The sequence below is a fragment of the Nansenia antarctica genome (genome assembly GCF_963989245.1).
Source record: "Nansenia antarctica genome assembly, chromosome: 2".
In the NCBI taxonomy this organism is placed as follows: Eukaryota; Metazoa; Chordata; class Actinopteri; order Argentiniformes; family Microstomatidae; genus Nansenia; species Nansenia antarctica.
In genome coordinates this window covers 69,961,571-69,985,011 of record NC_137675.1, presented here as the reverse complement: position 1 = coordinate 69,985,011, position 23,441 = coordinate 69,961,571, and the positions used below count along the sequence as shown (strand labels likewise).

The following is a 23,441-nucleotide window of genomic DNA, read 5'->3' as shown; positions in this document are numbered from 1 at the left end:
CAAGCAAAAGAAAGAAATGGAGTTCTGGAATGGCAAAAGCAAGAAGTCAAAGCCTGGATCTTAATACTATTGAAATGCTGTGGGGTGATTCAAAACAGGCTGTGCATGCAAGACACCCCTCAAACATCACACAGCTGAAAGAATTCTGCATGGTGGAGTGGGAAAAACTTTCTCCCAGTCGATGTCAGAGACTGGTATACAGATATAGGAAACACATTTATGTTATTTCAGCCAAAGGGGGCAATGCCAGCTATTAGGGCATGTGTCCTACCTTTATTAGTTATTTGTTCAACAATAAAAAATAAATGGGGGGGGGGGGGGGGGGGTAATTAACAAAGTTAAATCTTCATTGTTTTTAGTTCGATTACACCACCTTTATCTATAGTTTGAAAGAAGACCAAATATTGATATGTCCATATATCTTAAAAAAAGAACTGGGGTGTCCTAATTTTTCCACATTACTGTATATCAGGCAGGCGGCAGTTCTCACACACACAGAGATGATGTGAGCAACTGGGACATCATGAGGACGAGTGAACTAAACCTATCACAGGCAACAGAAGAGCAAAACATTGCGTTTGTTGTAATAGAATAACACCATGACTCCTTATGCAAATAAGCATGCCATAAATTGGCAATGCATGTCAGGAACTTGTTGCCCCTGCACCTTTAAATTATTATTTTCTAATTCATGAACATCTGAAATATGATGTCTATGTTGTATATATTTAATTAGCAATATCACTATCAGAGAGGAGATGCATTATGAATAACCCAGTCAGGTGTATTGTACATCAGTCACGTGATGGGGAGTAGTACCCGGCCAAGCCTGGAGGCTGATCAGCTGATGTCTCCTTCGTTGAGAACAGTGACTGGGAAACAGAGCTGAGAGAGGAGCCCAGGAACATCTACTCAAGTAAGAACACTGTGTTATGATAATAGTAGCGATCAGCTTAAATCCTTTCCAACATTTGATTCTTTCAGATCTGAGAAATGTGTTCCTGATGTTTACAGTACGACTTAATCGATCTATTTTGATATTAGCTAATGGTAAGCTAACTATGCTAATAAGAGGAGCTGTCAAAATGAGCTAAGCTAGCTAGTTTCCTGTAGCCAACCCACCTAGCCAAAACATCATCAAGCTAGCTAGTTAGTTAGTTAGTTATCTTGTTGTTATTAACTTAGACCTGACTGTAACACTCGCTAACACGCTAGCTGACGTTACCTGTTGATTCACAGTGATGTTTTTTTTTAAAGCTTAAAGAGCAGCTCAACATTTTTATTTACGTAACGTCATAGTTTGTGTTCCAGCTGGCTAGCTAACGTTTGAAGCATAATAATATAGCTTCTTGTTCGGTTCGCATGTCAGAAGGCTAACTTAGTTTCTGGCTAATCATTGATTTTAGACTGATTGGCACAGCTTTTGACAGCCAGTAGCTATTTGTATTTGGTGTGACAGTAGTCTGCATACTAGCTATTGGTGTTGTTGGGTAAGGACAGGGTGTGCTACTCTGCCTGTCTAGTTATTAGGTAGAGGTTAGGAAGCTGAGTTGGAGTAGTAGCCAGTAGTTGATGTGTCTGGATTCTCGAGCTGTCAAGGATGCTGGCAGTTCTCACAATCATCCTGCATAACAAATCATTGACTAATTTGATCTACAATACTTGATCAACTTTGTGGTGGATGTTTATAGTCCTGCTTGACAGGTACTTAGCTACACAGGAAGTCACATGGGGCGGCTTAATCCAGAGCTAAGCCTGCTGTTGTGGCTCTTGGTCTTTGCACATACAAGTAGTTCTTCAAAGAAGGACATCTGAATATTTATGAACTGCGTACCTTCCAGTTGAATTAGCAGAAACTTGATTGTCTATACTACAACTAGGCCCACACTCTATGTGAGTTTTCCAATGCCTTGCTGAAGGTTTTTTTCCCCCTGTGCATTTGAGTGCTTCAAGTCATTACATTGATTATATGGCCTCTTATAACGATGAATTGAATATTAATGGTATCTCAGTGCTTCTTCAAAATCCTATTATACACTTGTTAATCGTTTGCCAGTTAGACTACAGAATTTAGTGAACTAGCGTGTCTAAATTCCTGAAATGATCATGGGATCAACCCAGGGGCAAGATGTCAGATTGTTTCAGTCACATGGCCACTCCTCATGCTAGTGTAAACTATCACACCACTAATAGAGGCCACTTAATTATGCTTTGAGGAATGCATGCAGAGAGATATCTCTCACAAATGTCATGAAAGTGGGAAACCCTGCTTTTGTGTGCAATGACCCACCTCTTTATGCGAGTGAGGGCTTTAAACAGACACTGTTCCCCAATACGCAAGACCTATTTGATGCATCAATGCATTTTTTTTTTTTAATGATGCTATGTATGTGAATCCTAGATATCCAAGAGAATCCCATTCATCACTGTGCTGAGCGGGTGCACCCTTTGCCAAAATGGGGGAACTCTTCAGAAGCGAGGAGATGACCCTGGCGCAGCTTTTCCTCCAATCGGAAGCTGCCTACTGCTGCGTCAGTGAATTGGGCGAGATTGGACTGGTGCAATTCCGTGATGTGAGTCCTTACTTCTCTCACTCCTTCCCAATCCCATGTTCCTTGTCCTGCTGTGTGTGTGTGTGTGTGTGTGTGTGTGCGTGTGCGTGTGTGTGCGGGTGCGCGTGCGTGTGTGTGCGCCCATTGGGATAGTAAAGAATGCTTACATACACAATGCTGAAGTTGATACTGGGGTCTGTTGTGTTGTGCTAACCAAATCTAGGCCTACATCAAATCAGTCTAATAGTTGAGAAAGTGCATACCCTCTGCAACATTCTCGTCATGTGCACCTACTGTAGCTGACCCATAAGGCTGAGCATGGGACAGCTCACGCATGACTGCTCAGTGGGAATTGTGTAAGACGGAGGAGGACAAAAGGAGTAACTGTTTAACCCAATTATTACCCCTTCATGTTATAACACCCTTTTGGATGCCTTACCTTTTCTTAATCGTAACACTATGAACATAGCTGCTGTTGTCAGACTTATTTTAGTATCACTGAAATGTCATGTTTTCTAATGTCATTTATTGTACTGTATTACACGCAACAGATATTGGTGAAGAGATTTTTCATAGTTGTTATTGCTGAGATTACCATTGTACATCTTTTGGATGGTCGTTTGCATTACAGTTGAATCCAGACGTGAATGTATTCCAACGGAAGTTTGTCAATGAAGTGCGTCGATGTGAGGAGATGGACCGCAAACTGAGTGAGTGTGCTTAGATTGTTTGACCCATGTTTTCACCTATTATACCTGCTCTGGTCTGTAACTGTATACTTATTAGTTTATCAGTCAGGTTTCATTCAGTCAACTCTCTCTCTCTCTCTCTCTCTCTCTCTCTCTCTCTCTCTCTCTCTCTCTCTCTCTCTCTCTCTCTCTCTCTGTATCTCTCTGTCTCTGTCAAAGGGTTTGTGGAAAAGGAGATCAGGAAAGCCAACATCCCAATCATGGACACAGGGGAGAACCCTGAGGTCCCTTTCCCCAGGGACATGATTGACCTGGAGGTGACTCCTCTCTCTAAGACCCATCTGTTTTTACAATGAACTAACTTAGATAACCAACAGGTTGTACCAATAACGTGTACACTACCTCACTGACTGCCTGTTACACTCTGCCCCCCCCCCCCCTTCCTAGGCCACCTTTGAGAAACTGGAGAATGAGTTGAAGGAGATCAACACCAATCAGGAGGCCTTGAAGAAGAACTTCCTGGAGCTGACCGAGCTCAAACACATCCTGCGGCGCACCCAGCAGTTCTTTGATGAGGTCAGGTCCATTGTACTGACACCTGTAAACTGCCCAAAGTCTTTCATTGGCTGTCTGCTTCGGACAAGGTCACCTGAGGACTTTATAGTAGAACATAGGATTATAGTTGCTTATCATTTGGCTGATGGCTGCTGATAATACAAGTGTGTACACACACACACACACACACGCACACGCACACGCACACGCACACGCACACGCACACGTACACACACACACACACACACACACACACACACACACACACACACACACACACACACACACACACAAAAACAAACACCCACTACGGTATATATACTGCATATATTATTTATATTATCATAACTACTGCATGTATAAATTTGTGTTTGTTAACTGTTAGCATGTGTAACAGTTAACCTTAGCAAATACTTACCCTAACCCAGACCAGTTATTCCAGGTATTCAGGTTTTGTGATGCATCTACTATAAGTTTATAGATACTCATTCTCTACGGCATACACAAGACTACCTACTGAACCTTGACCTGAATCAATTCCACTCCATTGCGTTTGTAAACACAACTATGTGATTTTAGAATGTTATGGCTTCTTGTACAAGGTCTTATGAGATTGAATGGATGTCAATCATTCAACTAAATGTGTTGTTTTTTCTGCCAATCATTTACTGTTCAAATAAAGTCCTGCTAGCTGTTTACTGTGCGTTCTTAAACAACCACAGGCCTTTCCTGTGTGGAGTCACACTCCTGCTTAGAGCTCAAGGCACTGAACCGTCACACCTTCCCAAGCTGTAATGGTTACATGGGTGAGGCTGGTGGAGGTAGAAGTCTGAGGACGGTCACATTGTAATGCATGGAAAGGAATGAGGAATCGTATCAAACACGTTCCTCATTCCATGCAGTGCATTACATTGAGCCCGTCCTCTGATTTCTGCCTACACCAGCCTCCCCTGTAACACAACAACAGGCTCGCCAAGTCGATCAGATCAGAATCCAATGTACAGGTACACAAGAGTACAATTCTTTGGCTTAGGTTCTTCAACATTGGCATTGCAGCAAGATACAAAATCACAATAATAGAATAAGGTCAACTAATAAAGTGATAAAGGGGTGGTAGTCGTACTACAGTGGGACCAGTCGTACTGCAGTAGAATCAGTAGTGCAAAATGCTGTACAGGGTACAATATGATGAAATGCAATATGATACAATGTACAATATAATACAGATATGATACAGTACAGGTAGTCAAGTAGTAGTCAGGTAGTGTGCAAGTATATCATATATATTATTTTTGTAGTGAGAGTGCGGATGGTTTGGGGGAGACAGTCTTTTGTTTCCTTCCAGTGCATTTCCCCAGGAGCCTGATTGCTTGAGGGAAATGTTTGACATCCTCTGGGTTTTAGCCCCGAGGCTACGGTGTAAATGTAAATGTCAATGTAGGTACCGTTTCCCCCGACGGCAGTACGAAGTCTCCCAATTCATGTGCTGTCATTACTTATGATTGTTGGGTACTTACTTATGATTGAACTATGGTTTAACCCCCCCCCCCCTTCCCGCCCCTGCAGATGGAGGATCCCAACCTGCTGGAGGAGTCGTCCACTCTGCTAGAACCCAACGAGGTGGGGAGAGCAGCTCCTTTGAGATTAGGGTGAGTCTCCCACCTTTATTTCGGCTGGATTAACTCTTCCCTAATGACAAACTTTTAGGCTGCCCATTTTAGTAAGGGCACTAAGGTCATTGCATGTTTTGTGGTGCATATTTCCCCCCATTATCCATTGTACCCTCCCATTACAATTCCCATTACAGTTTGTAATAGGCTACTCTATATAAATAGTCCTCATCAATAGTTCTAAATTGAGGTAGGGCCTGCACACTCAAATGCTCCACATTATTATTAACAAACTAAGACTAACACATTTTCAATCCTACAAAGATTTTCGTGGTGGAGCGCTTGTGTATTGGCCCTACTTCAATTTACACAGACTTTTTTCGGCCCTACGTCCCATTATGGATGTGTGCGTGTTGTGTTTTATCACACTTTCCTTCATCAATAGTTCTCCCATCACCAGAGTAAAGGCAGAATCATAGATCCTATGCTGTAATGCAACTGATTATGGATCAGCTCCATTCCTAGATTAGCTGACCTAAGTAACCAACAAAATTACTACAAATGGGGGAATTGATGGGGTCTTAACCCAATGCAGATAAGAGATGGTTACTATACTGTATATGCTGACATTCCAGGTATTAACTTACATAGCCTGAGCAAGACTGACTGTTATCGGTGCCTCTTCCTCTTACAGGTTTGTTGCCGGGGTCATCGGCAGGGAGCGGATCCCCACGTTTGAGAGGATGCTGTGGAGGGTTTGCCGTGGTAACGTGTTCCTGAAGCAGGCAGACATTGAGGACCCCCTGGAGGACCCAGCCACGGTCAGTACCCGTTGACTAATTACTCTGAATTTGTGATAAAATAAAATAAAATGTTTGTGCTAGAAAGGCTGTGCCATGCTCAGTAGTATTCTGTTTTTTTTTTCGTGATGATGATCTTTCCTCTTGTTCATACTTCCTTGTTTCTCACAAGCAAAGCAATATTGATATATTTCAAGAGACAACAGAAGCATTGTGTTACATTGTGCCCCCACCTCACTAAACTGACACTAAACTTTCAGCAACAGTTGAAAATAAACACCATCGTCCTGTTTTTCTCGTTTAGGGGGGGGGGTAGAAAACTACACCGTTTTTTCAGCTTACCCGTGGGCTGATCGGGCCAAAGGAGCAATAATTCACCTGTAGAACGAGCGATTGTCCAATCAGAATCGAGTATTTTAGAGAGCCGTGTAATAATTAATTATACATTTTTATACATATAATAACTAAATAATTAAGAGAGCATTACAGTGATCTCTGAATACATGAGATAACCTGCCCTATCAAACGGCATAAACCGTTTCCCCACATGTACCGTAACATATATATATATATGTATTTTCCCTCTACAGGGAGACCAAGTCTACAAGTCTGTGTTCATCATATTTTTCCAAGGAGATCAGTTGAAGATTCGGGTCAAGAAGATATGTGAGGGGTAAGGGGCAGTCGATTAGTTAAAAAAACACAAAACAACAACACAAGAAACACTAAGTCAACACTGAAGTAATGTTTAGGTTGAAGTATGTTGACTACTGGCACTTGTCTTCTGAGTTCCTAACGGTCTCTGTATCTCTCAGGTTCAGAGCGTCGCTGTACCCCTGTCCAGAGACCCCCCAGGAGAGGAAGGAGATGGCAGCAGGGGTCCACACACGCATCGATGACCTCCAGATGGTATGATCTGCCTGGCCTGCTGTAACAGGGAGACAGTTAGCGCCTCTATTATTTTAGATTTTTTGAAATAGTCACCACCACACAATATTACACTCAGAACAGAGTTGTTGCTGTAACATGACCTCTGGTCTGTGTGTGTTCTGTTTTCTCTTTCTAACTGTAATACTCAGCCTCTACAGGCTGTGGTGATGGCGGTGATAGGGTGGGAGGGGAGGGGACCACATACTGTAAGGGTTAGGGTTAGGGTGTGGTCAATACAAAGATCTTTTATTTATTTATTTTTTGCCGTCCGCTTCAATGACGCACAATACTTGTTTGAAGGCAGAATACAGTAGAGTGGCTCTCTTTTTATTGTTGATTTCATTGTTCTCACCCTCCTATCTGCTTTATGAATGGACCGCCAAACCCTCTTGAACCGATATTATTATGCTGCTAGGGTTATTGTAGGCAGATTCTAAGCTCTGCCTGTGGCTGAAATGCTGACAGTCTCAGCAGCAGTTTCAATTCCGTGTTCTACTCCTCCTACTGCTTCTTCCTGTCCAGCCCTCAGCCAAACATGACGAGTTGGAGGATCTATAGAGAGAGATTAGATTAGATCAGTTCCCTGAGAGGAGTGTTACAGTAATACATTTACTAGTTTATCCATCAAACAAGAGCTCAGAGGAGATGTTTGTTGATCAGATTAAGGACAGGGAGGCCTTCCAATTGAGTTGTTCCAAAACTTCTGTCACTGCGATACCCGCGCGGTCTCAAACGCTGTAGCCTCAGAGCACCAGGCCCATCCAATCTCTTGGGCTGCGAGGGGGAGCCTGGCAGGGGCATCGGTGGAGATGGGCATGGAAGAGCAAGAGGGGTGTGTCAAATGCAGTTGGCACGCATGCCAGGCTGATGAAGTGGCTGAAACGGATATAGGCCTAACCCCTACCAGCTTGTGTCTATGCTGAGAGAGAGAGAGAGAGAGAGAGAGAGAGAGAGAGAGAGAGAGAGAGAGAGAGAGAGAGAGAGAGAGAGAGAGAGAGAGAGAGAGAGAGAGAGAGAGAGAGAGAGAGAGAGAGAGAGAGAGAGAGAGAGAGAGAGAGAGAGAGAGAGAGAGAGAGAGATATGATAAAGCTGTGGGTTGTTAAAGCTATCTGTCCTGTCCACACGCTGACCTGGCGGGGGTTAGGTAGAGTAAAATATATACACGCACACGTACCCCAAAATATACAGGCGTACCCCAAAATATTCATTCACACACTCCACCAACTGCCTGACACACCTATGTTGTATAATCCTGGCTTTAACATCCTAGCTTCTGCCAACCATGGCTGGTGACCTAGGCACTTCGGTCTTAGTGTGCTCTGGGATTTGCAGCTGTTGAGCAAAGTGTTAGCTATTGAAGCCCAGCACACCCTAGTCTGTAGATGAGCCTTCCACAGAGCAACACTCAAAGCAACATCACCCCTATCATGAGTGAAATCCTATCCCCCCTCTGGGAATATCCAGTGCTGTTCTGTGTAGTAGTGTTCTACTCAGAAGATCTGGTGGGGCAGTTTACAGCAGGATCAGAGGCATCCCTTCCTTCTTTGGCTCGGAAAACAAGAAATTGTACTCATTTCACATATAGGGAACCAGCTGACTGTGAGGGGGTGTTTCACACTGTGTTCCACCCACGTTCACATACTATAGTGACCACTCACTCTCACTGCTTCTCTGGAACGGTCTCAGGAATTCTGAGGAGTGAGTCCTGACTCACATGCTGCCTCCTCTGCCAGTGTGTGTGTGTGTGTGTGTGTGTGTGTGTGTGTGTGTGTGTGTGTGTGAGAGTGTGAGTACGCTTGTTTCAGTGGTGTGTGTTGGTGCAGCTCTCAGGATCAGTTACAGGCCCCAAGTCTGGCCAGAGAAGGGGTTAGAAAGAAAGATATGTGGGATGAGTCTGCCTTACGTCTGTCTGCCAGACAAGGTATCATACCCTCACGCCTGTGATCTTCTGAGAATGCTCGCCTCGCTGTTTTGAGGGGGCACTGTTATGGCCGTCGCTACGTGGGTGTGAGTGTTGTGGACAAGAAAGAAGGGCGGGGGTGGAGTAGAATGCAAGGCCAGCTAGTTTGGAAGTGAACAGATATGTGCGGGGGTGTGAGGGTCGGGACAGCGTAGGCGAGACTGCGTGGGCGTACGCTTAATGTGAGTCATACTGGGGCATACCTGGGAATGTCCCCATCGGCCTTTACGGGAAAGACTGCAAGTTTAGATGTCCTCTTCTCAAACATGGTCACAAGATCACACAGGCCGAGTGCAGAGTCAACACCCTATTCATTCAAACAGAGGAGAATATGATTCATTGCTACTGCTGTTTTTGGGCATAGAGGGCATGCATGTCAGTGATTCCCGCAGAAATGAAATATACTTTGGGGGAACGACTCGGGGCGGGGGTGGGGGGGGGGGGGTGCGTGGCCCCCCCCCCCCCCCCCCCCCCGTGAAAAATGTTGAGATTATTTTTCTCAATTCCTGCATTCTAGTGAATTTTCATAGTAACTAATACTAATTAGTATACTAATACTCCACTCAAGTATAATTTATGGTTTTTAAAGTTTTTTTTTACTCACTGAGCACAAATTATACTTTGGGGGCAGCCATTATACTTTGGGGGGCCCCCAAAGTATTAACATGCTGTGGGAATCACTGCATGTAATCCAATGTCACTCACTCAATGTTAACACAAGTAGAATTCTGATTCCAGAGGCTCTGAAAAAAAAACTGAGGTCAGTATTTGGTAGAAAGTCAGAGCACTTGAAGTGCGTTGCGTCAAACATTTTTTTTTAGAGCAGCCACCAAACATACCTAACCCTTAAATCATTTTTGTTCTGTTAGTCAGCCAGGTTTGGTGCCTTGCCCAGCAGGGATACCAACAGAACGCTGCTCATGGTTTCACTAATAGCTTGGACGACAGTCTGCTCTTCTATAGCCACAGCTCTGACCTCTCCCCTCCCTGCCTCCCCCCTCCCTGCCTCCCCCCCTCTCCTCCTCCACCCCTTCACCTCTAGGTGCTGAACCAGACAGAGGACCACAGACAGAGGGTCCTGCAGGCTGCAGCGAAGACCGTGCGGGTGTGGTTCATCAAGGTCAGGAAGATGAAGGCCATCTACCACACCCTGAACCTGTGTAACATCGACGTCACCCAGAAGTGTCTGATCTCAGAGGTGTGGTGCCCTGTCTCGGACATGGACTCCATCCAGTTCGCCCTGCGCAGGGGCACGGTGAGTCGCTGGTTGCCCCACCTTGAGGAGGGGTACTAACAGGCCTACATGATGTCTCTGATCATACATGTCTCAATTCAATAGGCACATCTGTTTGGTCGGATTAATTTAAAGTTAAGTTCATTCTGCAAAGACACCATAGCACTAAGGCCCAATCTGGGATTAAAGCAAACAACCCTCTGGTCATCAGTTAATTTAACTAATACCTCATAATTGTCTGCCGCCTCCAGGGTGTTTAGATGCAACGGATCCAACCTTAGGGACAGTGCTAACAGGGCGTGGGCAAGTGCTGCGTGAGTTGAGGTCAGATTCCTGACAGAGATGTGCGGCCCTGGGCAGTCATATGCGTGCACACACAGGGCATCATGCTATGGTGGAACAGTGAGATCAGGCCGTAGAGAAATGGTTGGAATGTAAAGACGTCAAAGAATCACATGAGGGCTGGTGAGAAATCCATATTTTTAGCCACTTCTCAACCTTCTCTATCTGTTAACTGGACCCCCGTAGTCACCCCCTTTTGAGACTTGTTTGGACAGTACAGACAGACAGACAGACATACAGACATACAGACAGACAGACAGACAGTCAGGACAGACAGTCAGTCAGGACAGACAGACAGTACAGGCAGCACAGACAGACAGTACAGGCAGCACAGGCAGTACAGACAGACAGACAGACAGACAGACAGACAGAACGAACAGAGGTTCAGCTATAGTCCTGATCAACTTCTGTTGCCCTGTTCCCTTCATGCCAGCAGGGGCTTACTCCTGTTACGCCAGGCATTCACTGTCCGTGCTCAATTTATCACACAGCTATTTCTACCCACACATCTTGTTGAGGAACACAAGGCCGTGATAGCCCTTAATACACACTGATACTACCTCTGTCTACCCCCTGGATAAGCTGCTGTCGCACAGCAGGGATGGGAGATGATTCAGGTAGTAAATATGATGGATTCATCTGAAAACCATCTGTGGGTGAATGCCTCACCTGATTTATAGAAGACAATGTTGCCTGTCTGAGAGAGTGACGGTGTATGGAAAGCCCGAATGGCCAGTTTACAGACTAATAGGAAAAGCAGCAGGATTCCTCTCATTCCTAGACACTGAGGAGATTCTAGCTTCTAGCTGACAGACTACGGCTGTCACACACAATTCCATTGTTAGACAGATGGATGTGAAATTGAGCCATTTCTTGAACGCACTGGGAGGAATGTTTCGGTTGTTCTTCTTCATGACTCACTGTGAAACGTTCAACTTAAGAGGGCAAGGGAATAGGTCAAAGAAGAAGTGGTCATTGGTTATGTTGTATGTCTGAGTATGTTATGTTTTATGTCACTTGTTTCTATCACGGTCTGTAGGAGAAGAGTGGTTCGACCGTGCCGTCCATCCTCAACAGAATGCAGAGCAAGCAGACCCCGCCCACCTTCAACAAGACCAACAAGTTCACCTCTGGCTTCCAGAACATAGTAGACGCCTACGGCATCGGCAATTACCGTGAAATCAACCCAGGTAACGATGTATTGTCGTAATCAACCTTCTCCCTGTTTGAACCCTTGTTTTCTTTTGCTCAGTCAAATCCTACCTATAGTCCAAATGAATTATAGTGTTCTGTGACTGACTAGACAGCTGACTTGCCTTTGTAGGGATTACATAACATGCATAATAGCGTTACTATGAATCCAGCTGGCTGTATCGCTGAGCACTGTTTCACCCCGGGTGCCAAGTCTGATTTATTTCCCCATTATCACCACATCATCACTCACTCTCTTGATCATGCTGTATTGTGTATCCATGGGTGTGTGAGTCTGGCTTGGTTCCCATCCCCTCGTGTGTGCTCATGTATCCTTCCCTGTCTCCAGCCCCATACACCATCATCACCTTCCCCTTCCTATTCGCCGTCATGTTTGGGGACATGGGCCACGGGCTGCTCTTGACCTGTGCTGCCCTGTACCTGGTGCTGAGAGAGAGCCGGCTACAGGCCCAGAAGAACGACAACGAGGTACGGGTGGACACCATCACACCATCACACCACAACCATTACCACCATCAGCCCCAGACCAGCCCTGTCCATCCACCAGGTCCCTGACTGACTGAGGAGCAATGAGGCTTGGTTACCCCCCGAAGCTTTAGACTGAATAAGAGTGTAGTTTGGGATCAATTGGCCAGTATTAATTTCAGTGGAGTTTTTCTTTTTCTTTTTTTGTGGTTGTGGAACCTGAATACTTCCATGGAGTTATTCTTTGTAAAAAAAAAAAAAAGAAAGAAATGTAGCTGAGACCAGGACCCACAGATCAGATTGATTTGACCTGATATTCTAACAGTGCCTAACAGTATTCTAACATCTCACCCTTGCCCTCTCGCTCTCCCTCTCTCTCTGTGTAGATATTCCAAATGGTGTTTGCCGGGCGCTACATCATCCTGCTGATGGGTGTCTTCTCTGTCTACACCGGCATCATCTACAATGACTGCTTCTCCAAATCAATCAACCTGTTTGGTTCTGGCTGGAGTGTCAGGCCCATGTTTAATGAACGCGTGGGAGGCAACTGGACGTAAGTTTCTCAGTTGGACTCATATTCTGTATTGACTTATGTTTATACTAAGTAGTTAACCCCACTCACGACTGGCTAGTGAATCTTGATACCAAGTTTGATATTCTTTTCAGCTTTGCAACACTTGAAGGAAATAAAGTTTTGCAGTTAGACCCAGCAGTTAGAGGAGTCTTCAATGGACCATACCCGATTGGCATTGACCCAGTAAGTACAGTACCTAGAGATTCCTTTGGTCCACCAATTTTTTTAGGTGATGTATATACTGTATGTATGAAAAAAAACAAAAAAACATGGTGTTTTACCTATTGTGTTTGACTACAGATCTGGAACATCGCCACCAATAAGCTGACCTTCCTCAACTCCTTCAAGATGAAGATGTCCATCATCCTAGGTGTCATCCACATGCTGTTTGGAGTCTCCCTCAGTCTCTTCAACCACATGTGAGCGAAACCTACAACTGACCTTGTTTCCACATTGTTTACTCCTTGTATGTTGTGAATCAGTCTCTTGAATGATCTTGATCTGTAATGATCAACTTGTCTGGTGTTTCTCTACAGGTATTTCAAGAAACCCCTGAACATCTTCCTGGGCTTCATCCCTGAGATCGTCTTCATGGCCTCTCTGTTTCTGTACCTGGTTCTCCTGGTCTTCTATAAGTGGGTTGCGTACGATGTCTTCACCTCCAAGGAAGCCCCTAGCCTCCTTATCGCCTTCATCAACATGTTCCTGTTTAACTACAGTGACCCCACAAACCAGCCTCTCTACAGTGGGCAGGTTAGCCACACTGCTCCATCAGTCTCTTCATGTATTACTCCATGCTGGGAGGGAATACTCTGGATAGACCCTATGGATCCACCTAACCTCTCTCTTTCTCTCCCTCCCTTCCTTGGACTGTGTAGAAAGTTATTCAGACCTTGCTGGTGTTGATCGCCCTAGCGTGTGTTCCCTGTATGTTGATAGTGAAAACACTGGTTCTCCGGCGACAGTACCTCTGGCAGAAAAATCTGGTAATTTCTCGTCACACACACACACAGCTGACTATGTCTTTTTTGCACAGCAACCATATACAGTACACAAACATAGTTTACAATTGAAACATTTTCAACCCTGATCGTTATCGCTAAGTACAGTGTGTTGTACCTTTCACATAAACCTGTTAATGGAGGTTGTGATTCCAACATAACCAAAACTGTTGTCTTGACCGATTCCTCCCCAGGGCACACAGAACTTTGGAGGGATCCGTGTTGGGAACGGGCCCACGGAGGACGAAGCTGAGATCATCCAGCATGACCAGCTGTCTCAGCACTCAGAGGAGGAGCTTGAGGTGAGCACCTCCACATACCACAGCCACCCCGCTCCTCCACCCTCATCTCCACGCTACACGGGGACACATGTACATTAGATGGTTAGAGAGGTAGAAACATGTTGGTGGGTTCCAATCCCAAGGAGAATACAGGTTATAAGATCCACACCTAGCCTGGATGGAACATCACTGAATAATTTAGTCAGCAGCCACAGTTAGAAAACCTGAATAATGTAGTTTAAAAGAGCTCACATTTCAACTGCTTCACAAACAGTGGGTTAGAATTACATGAATTGTGTATGTGGCGTTTGGTAGAAGCTAATGACACAGACAACAAAGTTACTCTTGCATTTTCTAGTTCTTCAAATTAGCTTTTAAGACTTTGAAGACAGAAAGTCTTTAGAATCACACCTTCAGGTTGAAAGTACACTCAATTTGGATGAACTTTCTGTGGCATTGTTCTGTGTTATTGTTTTCCCTCACCCTTTGATCCACGGGAAACATATATAACAATACAACAGGGTCTTCTGGCTCTTGTGAAGTTCAAAACAGGCAAGCTGTTTTATTTGTTATGCTTTCTGTAGCTCTCAGAAGCAACCAGGAATCCCATGAGAGTTTAGAAGCCGCTGGTTTATGGTTCCGGCCATCAGGGACCTTTGTGTTGTTTTATATAACACCTTTCAAAGTGCTTAAAAAATGTGCCGATTTGATTGGAAGTTCCTCCTTTTATACATGTTAATGAGTAAACACAGTGTTTATAAACTTGATGTCCTTTGGACTAGAGCACTGGACTGAAGCTAATAGGGTCTTGCTCCGTCTTAACTCATGTTTTCCTTTTCCTTTGTTTAAATTCTAGTGTGTAGGCTTCAATTCCAAAGCTCTTTAGAGCAGTTTGTGTGATATCCTATTATATTACCTGCCCACCAGTTTGATCAGGGTTCAAAGAGCATGGCTAATACAATTATAATTTTAATTAATTTTGCCATTTAGCAGACGCTTTTAATCCAAAGCGACTTACAATTACGAATTACAGGGACATTCCCCCTGGAGTAACTGAGGGCTAAGTGCCTTACTCAAGGGCACACTAGTAGTGGTGTAGCTTCAGGCGGGATTTGAACTCACAACCTTCCGATCACAAGTCCAACTCACTATCCACTAGACCACCACTACCTCCTATGTAGTATAATACAAATACATAATCAACATTTAGTTGTTTGCTGTTCATTTAGTTGTTGTATGTTTATTTTCCTGTTCACTGACTGTGTGTGTGTGTGTGTGTGTGTGTGTGTGTGCGCGTGTGTGCGTGTGTGTGTGTGTGTGTGTGTGTGTGTGTGTGTGTGTGTGTGTGTGTGTGTGTGTGTGTGTGTGTGTGTGTGTGCGTGCGTGCGCACGCTCATACCACTTATGTTTTATTAACAGAGAAGTCCTTTAACAGACTAACAACTGCTGGCAACATGCCTATAAACTGTTCTGGTCAGCTCAAGTATCCCAATAATGCAGATCCTGACCAATCCTAAATAGCAGAGCTTAAGTTGTGCCACTCACTTGTTACATGGTAAATAAATACAGACTTAAACAAAGTTGATACCGTCCCCAGTCCGTCCCCACTGGTGAGAAGTGCAATAGATAATTTGATTCAACAAACATCCCATGCCTTGTGTAGTGTAGTCCCAACCAAGGCCTGCCCCACCTGCTGTGACTGTCCAAAGTGGGTCACTGCATTTCAGGGCTATCGCCATTCCTCATTACTGTATCACTAGCAACCAGACACAGACACAATAACAATGTGCCTCAGACCCAGGGGCTAAAGGGAAATACTTTCATTCACAGTAGCGGGTTGTGACTAAATTCTAAGTAAGCACAATACAGGATTTGGAGGAATGCTCCTGCCTAGCCTTAGTAACAGAGCCTTATGTTTATGCAGTGAGTCGTTTGAGGATGTAGACATAACCACTATGTCTACCACTGTACCACCTAACCCTCTATATGTATTGTATGTCCATCTCCCATGTTTAAATGTTCTTCATGTTTCTTTCATCACTAATACTTTTCTGTGTGTGTGTCCTGTCATGTAACTAAAACCTAAACTGTTGTCAATATTGCTTTCAAGGCCACCGAGGAGGAAGTGGTAAGACAGGAGCTCATATACCCCCCCTAACCCCAATGTGCATGCCTTAGCTTCTAGTCTTGCTACTAGTCTGTCTGTCTCTGAGCTTCTGTGTGGGAGCCTGTTTATGCTGCCCTCTGATGCCTCCTGCTGGAAGGTGTGTGGGTGCTTGCGTGCGGGGCATGTTTATCTGCTAGTGACTGTTGGTGATGTGGGTTAAAGGTGATTCGTCAAGCAGCAGCGTCCGTAGACTAGTGCCTCCCCTCTGCGCAAATCACATGGTGGTGTTGCTGCACAACGCATGCTGCATTCTGTGGCGGTGCGAGTTCCTCCGGTTCAAGGGTCATAATGGAGCGAAAGCGTGGAAAGCTTCTGCAACAGTGTATCTGACTCACCGGTGGGTCAGGCTGGTGTATCGAGAGCTGCCGTGATCTTCTAAATGGCTTCCCCAATCAAGTACCTCTGACCGTGATGAACTTGAGCTATTCCTGTAGTTGGATCAGGACCCCCCATGTGGACCCGTGTCTCCTGTTCCATGTAGCATATAGTGTCCTTGTCACTGGGAACTCTGTCCTGATGTGTGTCTCCTGTGTTCTCTCTCTTTCTTTCCCCCCCCCCCCCCCCCTGCAGTTTAACTTTGGGGATGTTGCAGTGCATCAGGCCATCCACACAATCGAGTACTGCTTGGGCTGCATCTCCAACACAGCCTCCTACCTGAGACTATGGGCTCTCAGTCTGGCCCACGCACGTGAGTCACACACACAGACACAAACACCCCCAACACAGAGACACACAGTCATATCTACATCCACTGGCAAGTATCTAAACTATTATTGACCATGATCTCTACTTCTCTCTACAGAGCTGTCAGAGGTGCTGTGGACCATGGTGATGCACATCGGCCTGTCCTCCAGAAGCTTCGGGGGCTTCTTCCTCCTGTCCATCATCTTCAGTGCGTTTGCCGTTCTCACTGTGTGTATCCTGCTCATCATGGAGGGCCTGTCTGCCTTCCTGCACGCCCTGCGTCTGCACTGGTGAGTGTGTCTCTTTCTCACCCCTCATTTTCACACACACTTTCATTGTCTCACTCTCTCTCACACTCAATATGTACAGACACCCAGACCAGAGCCATAGATTACATATCTGCATATTATATAGCTGTTGTACATCTCCGACCCTCACTATCTACGGAGGTGAGTCTCACACACACACACACACACACACACACACACATGCACGCACGCGCGCATGCATGCAAAACACGCAGTCTGTCCCCACTAGGGAGGAGTGCAATAGATGTATGAATAGAATCTATGCTGCAACGCTCAGTATCTGTATTTAAGGATGTGTTGAAATCCTGTAGACGAGCTGTTGGCTCTCCAGAACATTCTGCTCTAACAAGCCATGTTGTTTTTCCCATTCAGCACTGCAGGGCCACATCTCTTCTTAGTCTGCCATTTATGACCCATTATAGTTTTGTAGGTGTGTTTTATCTGATGTATTTTTTATGTATTTAATATGTAACTTCAGCTCTAGCGAACAGGGTATTAGATTCCTTGAAATATTTAATTTACGCGCGCTCTTTTGGTCTGGAAAAAGCACTTTCTAAAACGGAGTGTCCTACTCGTCTGGGGTGTTCTCGTGGAGGAGACACCGATGTATGCCTTTCTGCCTTTGGTAGCTGCCTCTTGAGCTTTGTTCGACGGTCTCATCCCATCAGAACCCAAAATATACGCTTGTTTTACTCTGTTATTTGTAAACAAACAGCGTTATTATTATTTATTTGTATAAACTTTGTGTATTGAAGTTTTTATGACAATACAAAATGAGCAGTAGGTCAAACTGTACACAAAAAACGCTAGACATATTGCACATACCTACATATATGTAGTCAAAATATAAGTCCATTGAACGTAGACTACAGTAAATAAATCAACAAACAGTTTCATTTTTAAATCGAATCTATTATTTGGATCTCTTGGATGGTCAGTCCTTGCATCTATAGTTCCATCTATGAATCTGAGTGGTCACATTTCTCCAGTTGCATCACTCAGCTGTTTACCCAAAAAAGTGTCAGGAAGACAGCTTTGTTGTTGTTCGAATCCCAGATTTTTAAATTATTTTTTTTACACTTGAACAAACTGTAGATTAAGGTTGAAATAACGTAGTATTTTTGCCACCCATAACAATTTTGAAAACCATCAATCAATACTATTAAGGATGGGTAATCTTGATTTGCCATTGACTTAAGTGAAGGAATATGTCCAATTCAAGTGTTTTAGTGTGGGCATGAATGGTGGCATAGCCCTGTAGCTCCCCCTGCAGGTGAAACTATTTTTGGACTGTTTTCAGGTCAGGGGGTTCCTAACAGGACTATGATGCTCCTCATTTGACCTCTCTTCACCCATGGATGCGTCTCTATGGAGACCAGTGCGTGGCCAACTGGTATTTAGCAGACTGGTGCTACTGGGTTAGTTTGTGGGTTTTACCGCACCCACTCTCTTTCCTGGCCTGGAGCCTGGAACATGTCTCCATCCCATAGAGTGCAGTGTGTTATATGTTGAGGCTGTGTTGGCAGACTAAACTGTGACTCCTCTGGTTGGGTGCGGAGGAGCCTTTGTTGTCCTATCATTAAGGTCCTTCTCTGTCGGCTGTCTGTGAAAGCCCTCTGATAATCCACTGGCACAGTCATGAAGCCTATCACTGACAACTCTGCTTTCAGCACTGTATTTGTCCTCCAGCCAACAGGAACACTGGTGCACTGCTGACTTCACTCCTGCTAAAATGGCCCCAGGGGGGGGGAAATGGGAAACCATGCCTATTTGAATTTGAAAGTCCTTTTATTTGAGCACTCTCTTCTCTCGCTTAAACCTTCGAGGGCGTTCCCTTTTTTGTTCTTTGTCACGCATTAGCAGCAGGCAGGCCTTGTTTTTGGTGCCCACTGTTAGAAAATGTTCAAGGCATCTTGTTGATTATTCACAAGTGTGTACATCGCACGTTCTCAGGGTCGGCCGCTGGCATAAACCCTCTATGTGGTTGTTTAGGGCCACAACCGCTAGAGGGGGCCGCACTTGGCCTGTTGATGTGCACAAGCTACCACCCGTCAATCAAAAACTCCAAACTCTAAACGCTACCACCCCATTCCCCCCATCGATGAAACACCCGTCAGTCAACAACTGATCGCTAACCAAAGTCAGGCCACCAAAAATCATAGGGCCGGACCTGCACTGTTCTGTAGTTGCTAGTTTTCTAAATGGTATATCCAAAGTGTACTCAAGTACTCAAGTATAATCAGGGTTGTCTTATATTCGGGTCAATACGGTATCCAGTACCCAAATGAGAATGTACCTACCTCGTCCAAACGGACACCAGAATACCAACCATTTCTGCTTCCTCAGTTGAAAGGTCATACCGACATCAGTTTGCGGTGCCGTTTTAAAAATAGGCAGTGATGGCATTCCCCAAAGGAAGAGGGTTGGGTTTCTGGCCCAAGGACCAGGCCTAGTTTTAGAGGGAGGGAGATGGGTGCAGATGGACTCTGTTACGAGCTGGTTTATAGAGGGAGACTGGAATGGAGAGCAGGGGTGATCTGATCACTCTCCTTCTCTCTCACTCTATGAAGTGTTTACTATACCATCTGGCCTCACATTGACACACATCTTAAAAACAAGATGGGTTGTCAAATTGAGAGAAATTCCCCAGCCTGGAAAATGATTGGTACCCTTAATCTAACGGTGCTGTTTTATAGGTTGCTGGCTGTGTCATTAATGTGTATGTGTGTGTTGATTGATTGATTGATTGACATAATGTCCTGTTTTACTAATGCTAATATCTCTCTTCTTGTTCATTCCAGGGTGGAATTCCAGAACAAGTTTTACGTAGGCCAGGGCTTTAAGTTCCTCCCCTTCACCTTTGAAAGCATTCTGGAGGGGAAGTTCGAGGACTGAACGCAGCTCTTGACATCTCGTCCCATAGCCTCACTCTTTCCCTCTTAAGAGACGATGTGGTATTGATAAGTAATTTCGATTAGAGGCCAACATGTGATTGACACTCCCCAAGCGCACTTGTCGAGGTCTATCCATCTACCATCCATTTTAGATTTGTCATCGTTTTTTATTTTATTTCTTCTCTCAGGATCTAGAATATATTCTGATTGGTCTTTCAACAGCTCCAGCTGTAACAGCCCAGATCTCTTGACCAGAGTCTGAACTCGCCCTCAACATTAGACAGTTAGAAAGCTCACGACTGTAGTTCATCTCTTGGAGGGGGGAAACAAAATTGGATTGAAGTTGATGACTTCTCACGTCACATCCTTGTGCATTAATTGTTTGGTTTGTTTGGTTTGTCTCTTTTATTAGATAAATTATTGATGCATTGTTTTTGTTTGTGAAAGCTGTCCCCGTTATGTTTTTGACCCTCACTGTGAGAATTGCACTACTGATGGTCCTAATTCACAATGATCACCATTTTACAATAGCCAACATTGAGTCATTTTGCAGATTCACATGACATGATTGATATAAGCCCATGGTAAATGAAATGGACAAAATGGCCACCAGACTAAAGCCTCAGTTGTCAATCATACCTGACTTGCGCTTGCATCTGCTTACCTCATAGTAACCCTCTTATAGCTCAACATACGTATGTTTGTTCAGTTCTTATGGGCCCCTTTCCTTACCAGAATGTCCCTCTCCCATTGCTGCTCACATTGCTGCTCATTTAGAAGGACATATATTCTAAGCAACACACACACACACACTGATTTCCACTGTAAAAGCATTGTCTTCCGACCGGTGGCTTCACTTGCGTAACACTAGTTTCCCGACCGACTATGAGTGGGTTATCTGAGGTGAGACAATGTTTATAAAGGTCCAAAGGGAATGAATCCTGTCGCACAACGACTCTTATTGCATCTGGATCACAGTTCCTATGCAAATGGGTGGATTGAATCTCTTACATATATGAATGTTCTGCTGTTCAACCTGATGTTTTAGACATATCTGTGTGCAGTGAACTAAGGGGTACCTCTCTCACCTATGTTGTCCTATAAATCTGATTAGTGTGGATTATTTAACTGGTGTATTATCTAGGTGATTTTCTGCGATGATCCATGCAAATGAGATTATCTGTTATTGTGTGTTTTGTGTTGTTGTTGTTGTTGTTGTTGTTCCAGACATGTTGATTACTTTTCTGTAAATGTTTACAGTGTGATGTTGACATGACTAATGTAACGGAAAAGGGTATTGGAAAAGTGCATTGTGATACATTTGTGTGAGGCTCACTCTGTGTAGGGGGGTAGTTGTATTGAACATCTCTGTATGTGGTGGTCAATAAAGAAGGAAAAAGCTGGTTGAACACCCACATTGTCTTCCATTTCTTCTTGATGGCATTTGCACAATATTCTTGGAAAATGGCTGAGGATTTTTGTACAGGCTACATGGTTTGGAGAGACTTAGGGCTTTTATGTTGTTGATCACATCTCAGAGCCTAACTGCTTTTCATGCAGTTTCACAACAATCTCAGAGAGAGTGTGAATGCGGCAGCTGTTTTTAGACAGCATATGGATTACTGAACCATGAAGCAAGTGTGCTATCTGGTGAGCAGAGTGCAGTGCAGGTCATTGGTTCTGTGCATCAATATGTTGGCAGTTCCTTAGAATTCCCCATGATGGCGCTATTGGACTGGTGTTAATGTCACCATTAAGAGTTAGGACTTGTTATGAAGTGAAGAAAAACATCTCTATGTTTTACTCTCTCTTCAAGTAAGATAAATGCTATTTATTAGTCAGTTTTCCGTGCTTCAAACCTGGCTGTCCGGACAGGAAACTTTTGTAGAATGAGGGAATATTTTCCTGGATATCCTAGTGTACTAAAAAGCCTTAAATAATACAACCTCAACTTCTCTTGACAGATACATTATCTTAATTACCTGCTCTACTTGTGAACTTTGAGGATGAATGTGATATGTGAAAGTTCTGTGCCAACAAAAATGAAATAACCCCAAGAATTGCATAGCACATTGATGTAGAGTTATGCATTTCACATAATATAGGGCTTTTCTTGAGTAAGCCACTTATCGTTGCATAATGAACTGGCATAACCCAGACTTATTATGGCTGGGAATTATGTTATGATATTATTACTCCAAACATCTATTAAGTGCAAAGTTATTTATCTTTTTGCACAGTGAGAGGTAACGTTGCCCCTTATGAGCTTGTCAAAGTCAGCATGAAAATATGAGCCTTTCCTCTTTCTTCCTGAATTAAACTTAACCTGCTTTTTCTCATGGAATAAGGGCAACATTCAGGAGAGGGGATGTCGTGGGGGTTCCCTAGCCCTGAACCAGAACGACTCATACTGTATGTCCTGGTTCAGAGATGAGGGACTCCCTTTAAAGCAGAGGTGGGCAATTACTTTTCACAATGGGCCACATGAGAAACCAGGACTATTGTGGAGGGCCGGACCAGTAGGCTGAACTTAATTCTGCTCAATATTACTTTTATCGCTTTATAAAAAGCAGTAAATGATATGGTTTTGACTAGCTGCTACTGGTAAGAATACATGTTACGATAAGGCTATGAAAATGTGGAGTAGGTCAAATATAGAAGAGCAAGAGGACTCATTTAAACACAGGGAAGTATGCAGCTATAGTTTTGACCTTTTGCAACATCAGTTTGTGCCTATTATTTATTAACATTACATACATACAACATTACGAGTCACAGTGTAGTATTTATACCTTCTGAAATGATGGCTAGGACTGGTGATATCAAGCGAAAGGTTCTTTATATACAAATCTGCTGACATACACTTGTGATCACTTTCTTTTTCAATAAAACGAGCTATTAGATATTCACTTTTAATTCAATGTACAATTCACATTTCTCAAAAACAACAAACTGTCAATTTATATGACGTCTTTACAAGACATTCTGGAACCTGCAGTTCTTCTTCTTCTTAGCTAATACAACATAAATATACTTCTGTCAATCAATCATGTAACAAGTAACACTACACAATATCCTCACCCCAGCCAAGCAGATAGCCCAGAGCAGCTCAGGTATAATGTCAACTGGGACAACGTACGTTTACACCGGCTGCTCTGGTCTGCAACTGGTTCACCGACCACC

At 44.1% G+C, this 23,441-nt stretch overlaps 1 protein-coding gene across 2 annotated transcripts; it reads left to right on the top strand.

Moving 5' to 3' along the window:
* The first annotated feature begins 860 nt into the window (after positions 1-860).
* atp6v0a1a (ATPase H+ transporting V0 subunit a1a) lies at positions 861-21,662 on the top strand. Of its 2 annotated transcripts, XM_080524097.1 has the most exons (22): positions 861-916; positions 2,402-2,573; positions 3,184-3,262; positions 3,461-3,558; positions 3,689-3,817; positions 5,363-5,445; positions 6,101-6,227; positions 6,797-6,879; positions 7,022-7,115; positions 10,139-10,351; positions 11,712-11,862; positions 12,213-12,352; positions 12,736-12,902; positions 13,016-13,106; positions 13,224-13,342; positions 13,460-13,676; positions 13,802-13,909; positions 14,119-14,226; positions 16,316-16,333; positions 16,943-17,060; positions 17,175-17,346; positions 20,166-21,662. In XM_080524097.1, the coding sequence occupies exons 2-22, from the start codon at positions 2,457-2,459 to the stop codon at positions 20,257-20,259; spliced, it is 2,526 nt and encodes an 841-aa protein (XP_080380223.1). In that variant the 5' UTR covers positions 861-916; positions 2,402-2,456; the 3' UTR covers positions 20,260-21,662. The 2 variants fall into 2 exon arrangements, with proteins under 2 accessions (XP_080380223.1, XP_080380224.1); XM_080524098.1 differs by lacking the exon at positions 16,316-16,333.
* The last annotated feature ends 1,779 nt before the right edge of the window (positions 21,663-23,441 follow it).

Bases quoted from the DNA above. Each gene is read 5' to 3' on its own strand.
- atp6v0a1a (XM_080524097.1), top strand. From the start codon at position 2,457: ATGGGGGAACTCTTCAGAAGCGAGGAGATGACCCTGGCGCAGCTTTTC. The intron at 3,559-3,688 runs GTGACTCCTCTC...CCCCCTTCCTAG, and splicing joins GGGACATGATTGACCTGGAG to GCCACCTTTGAGAAACTGGA. The intron at 13,677-13,801 runs GTTAGCCACACT...TGGACTGTGTAG, and splicing joins AGCCTCTCTACAGTGGGCAG to AAAGTTATTCAGACCTTGCT.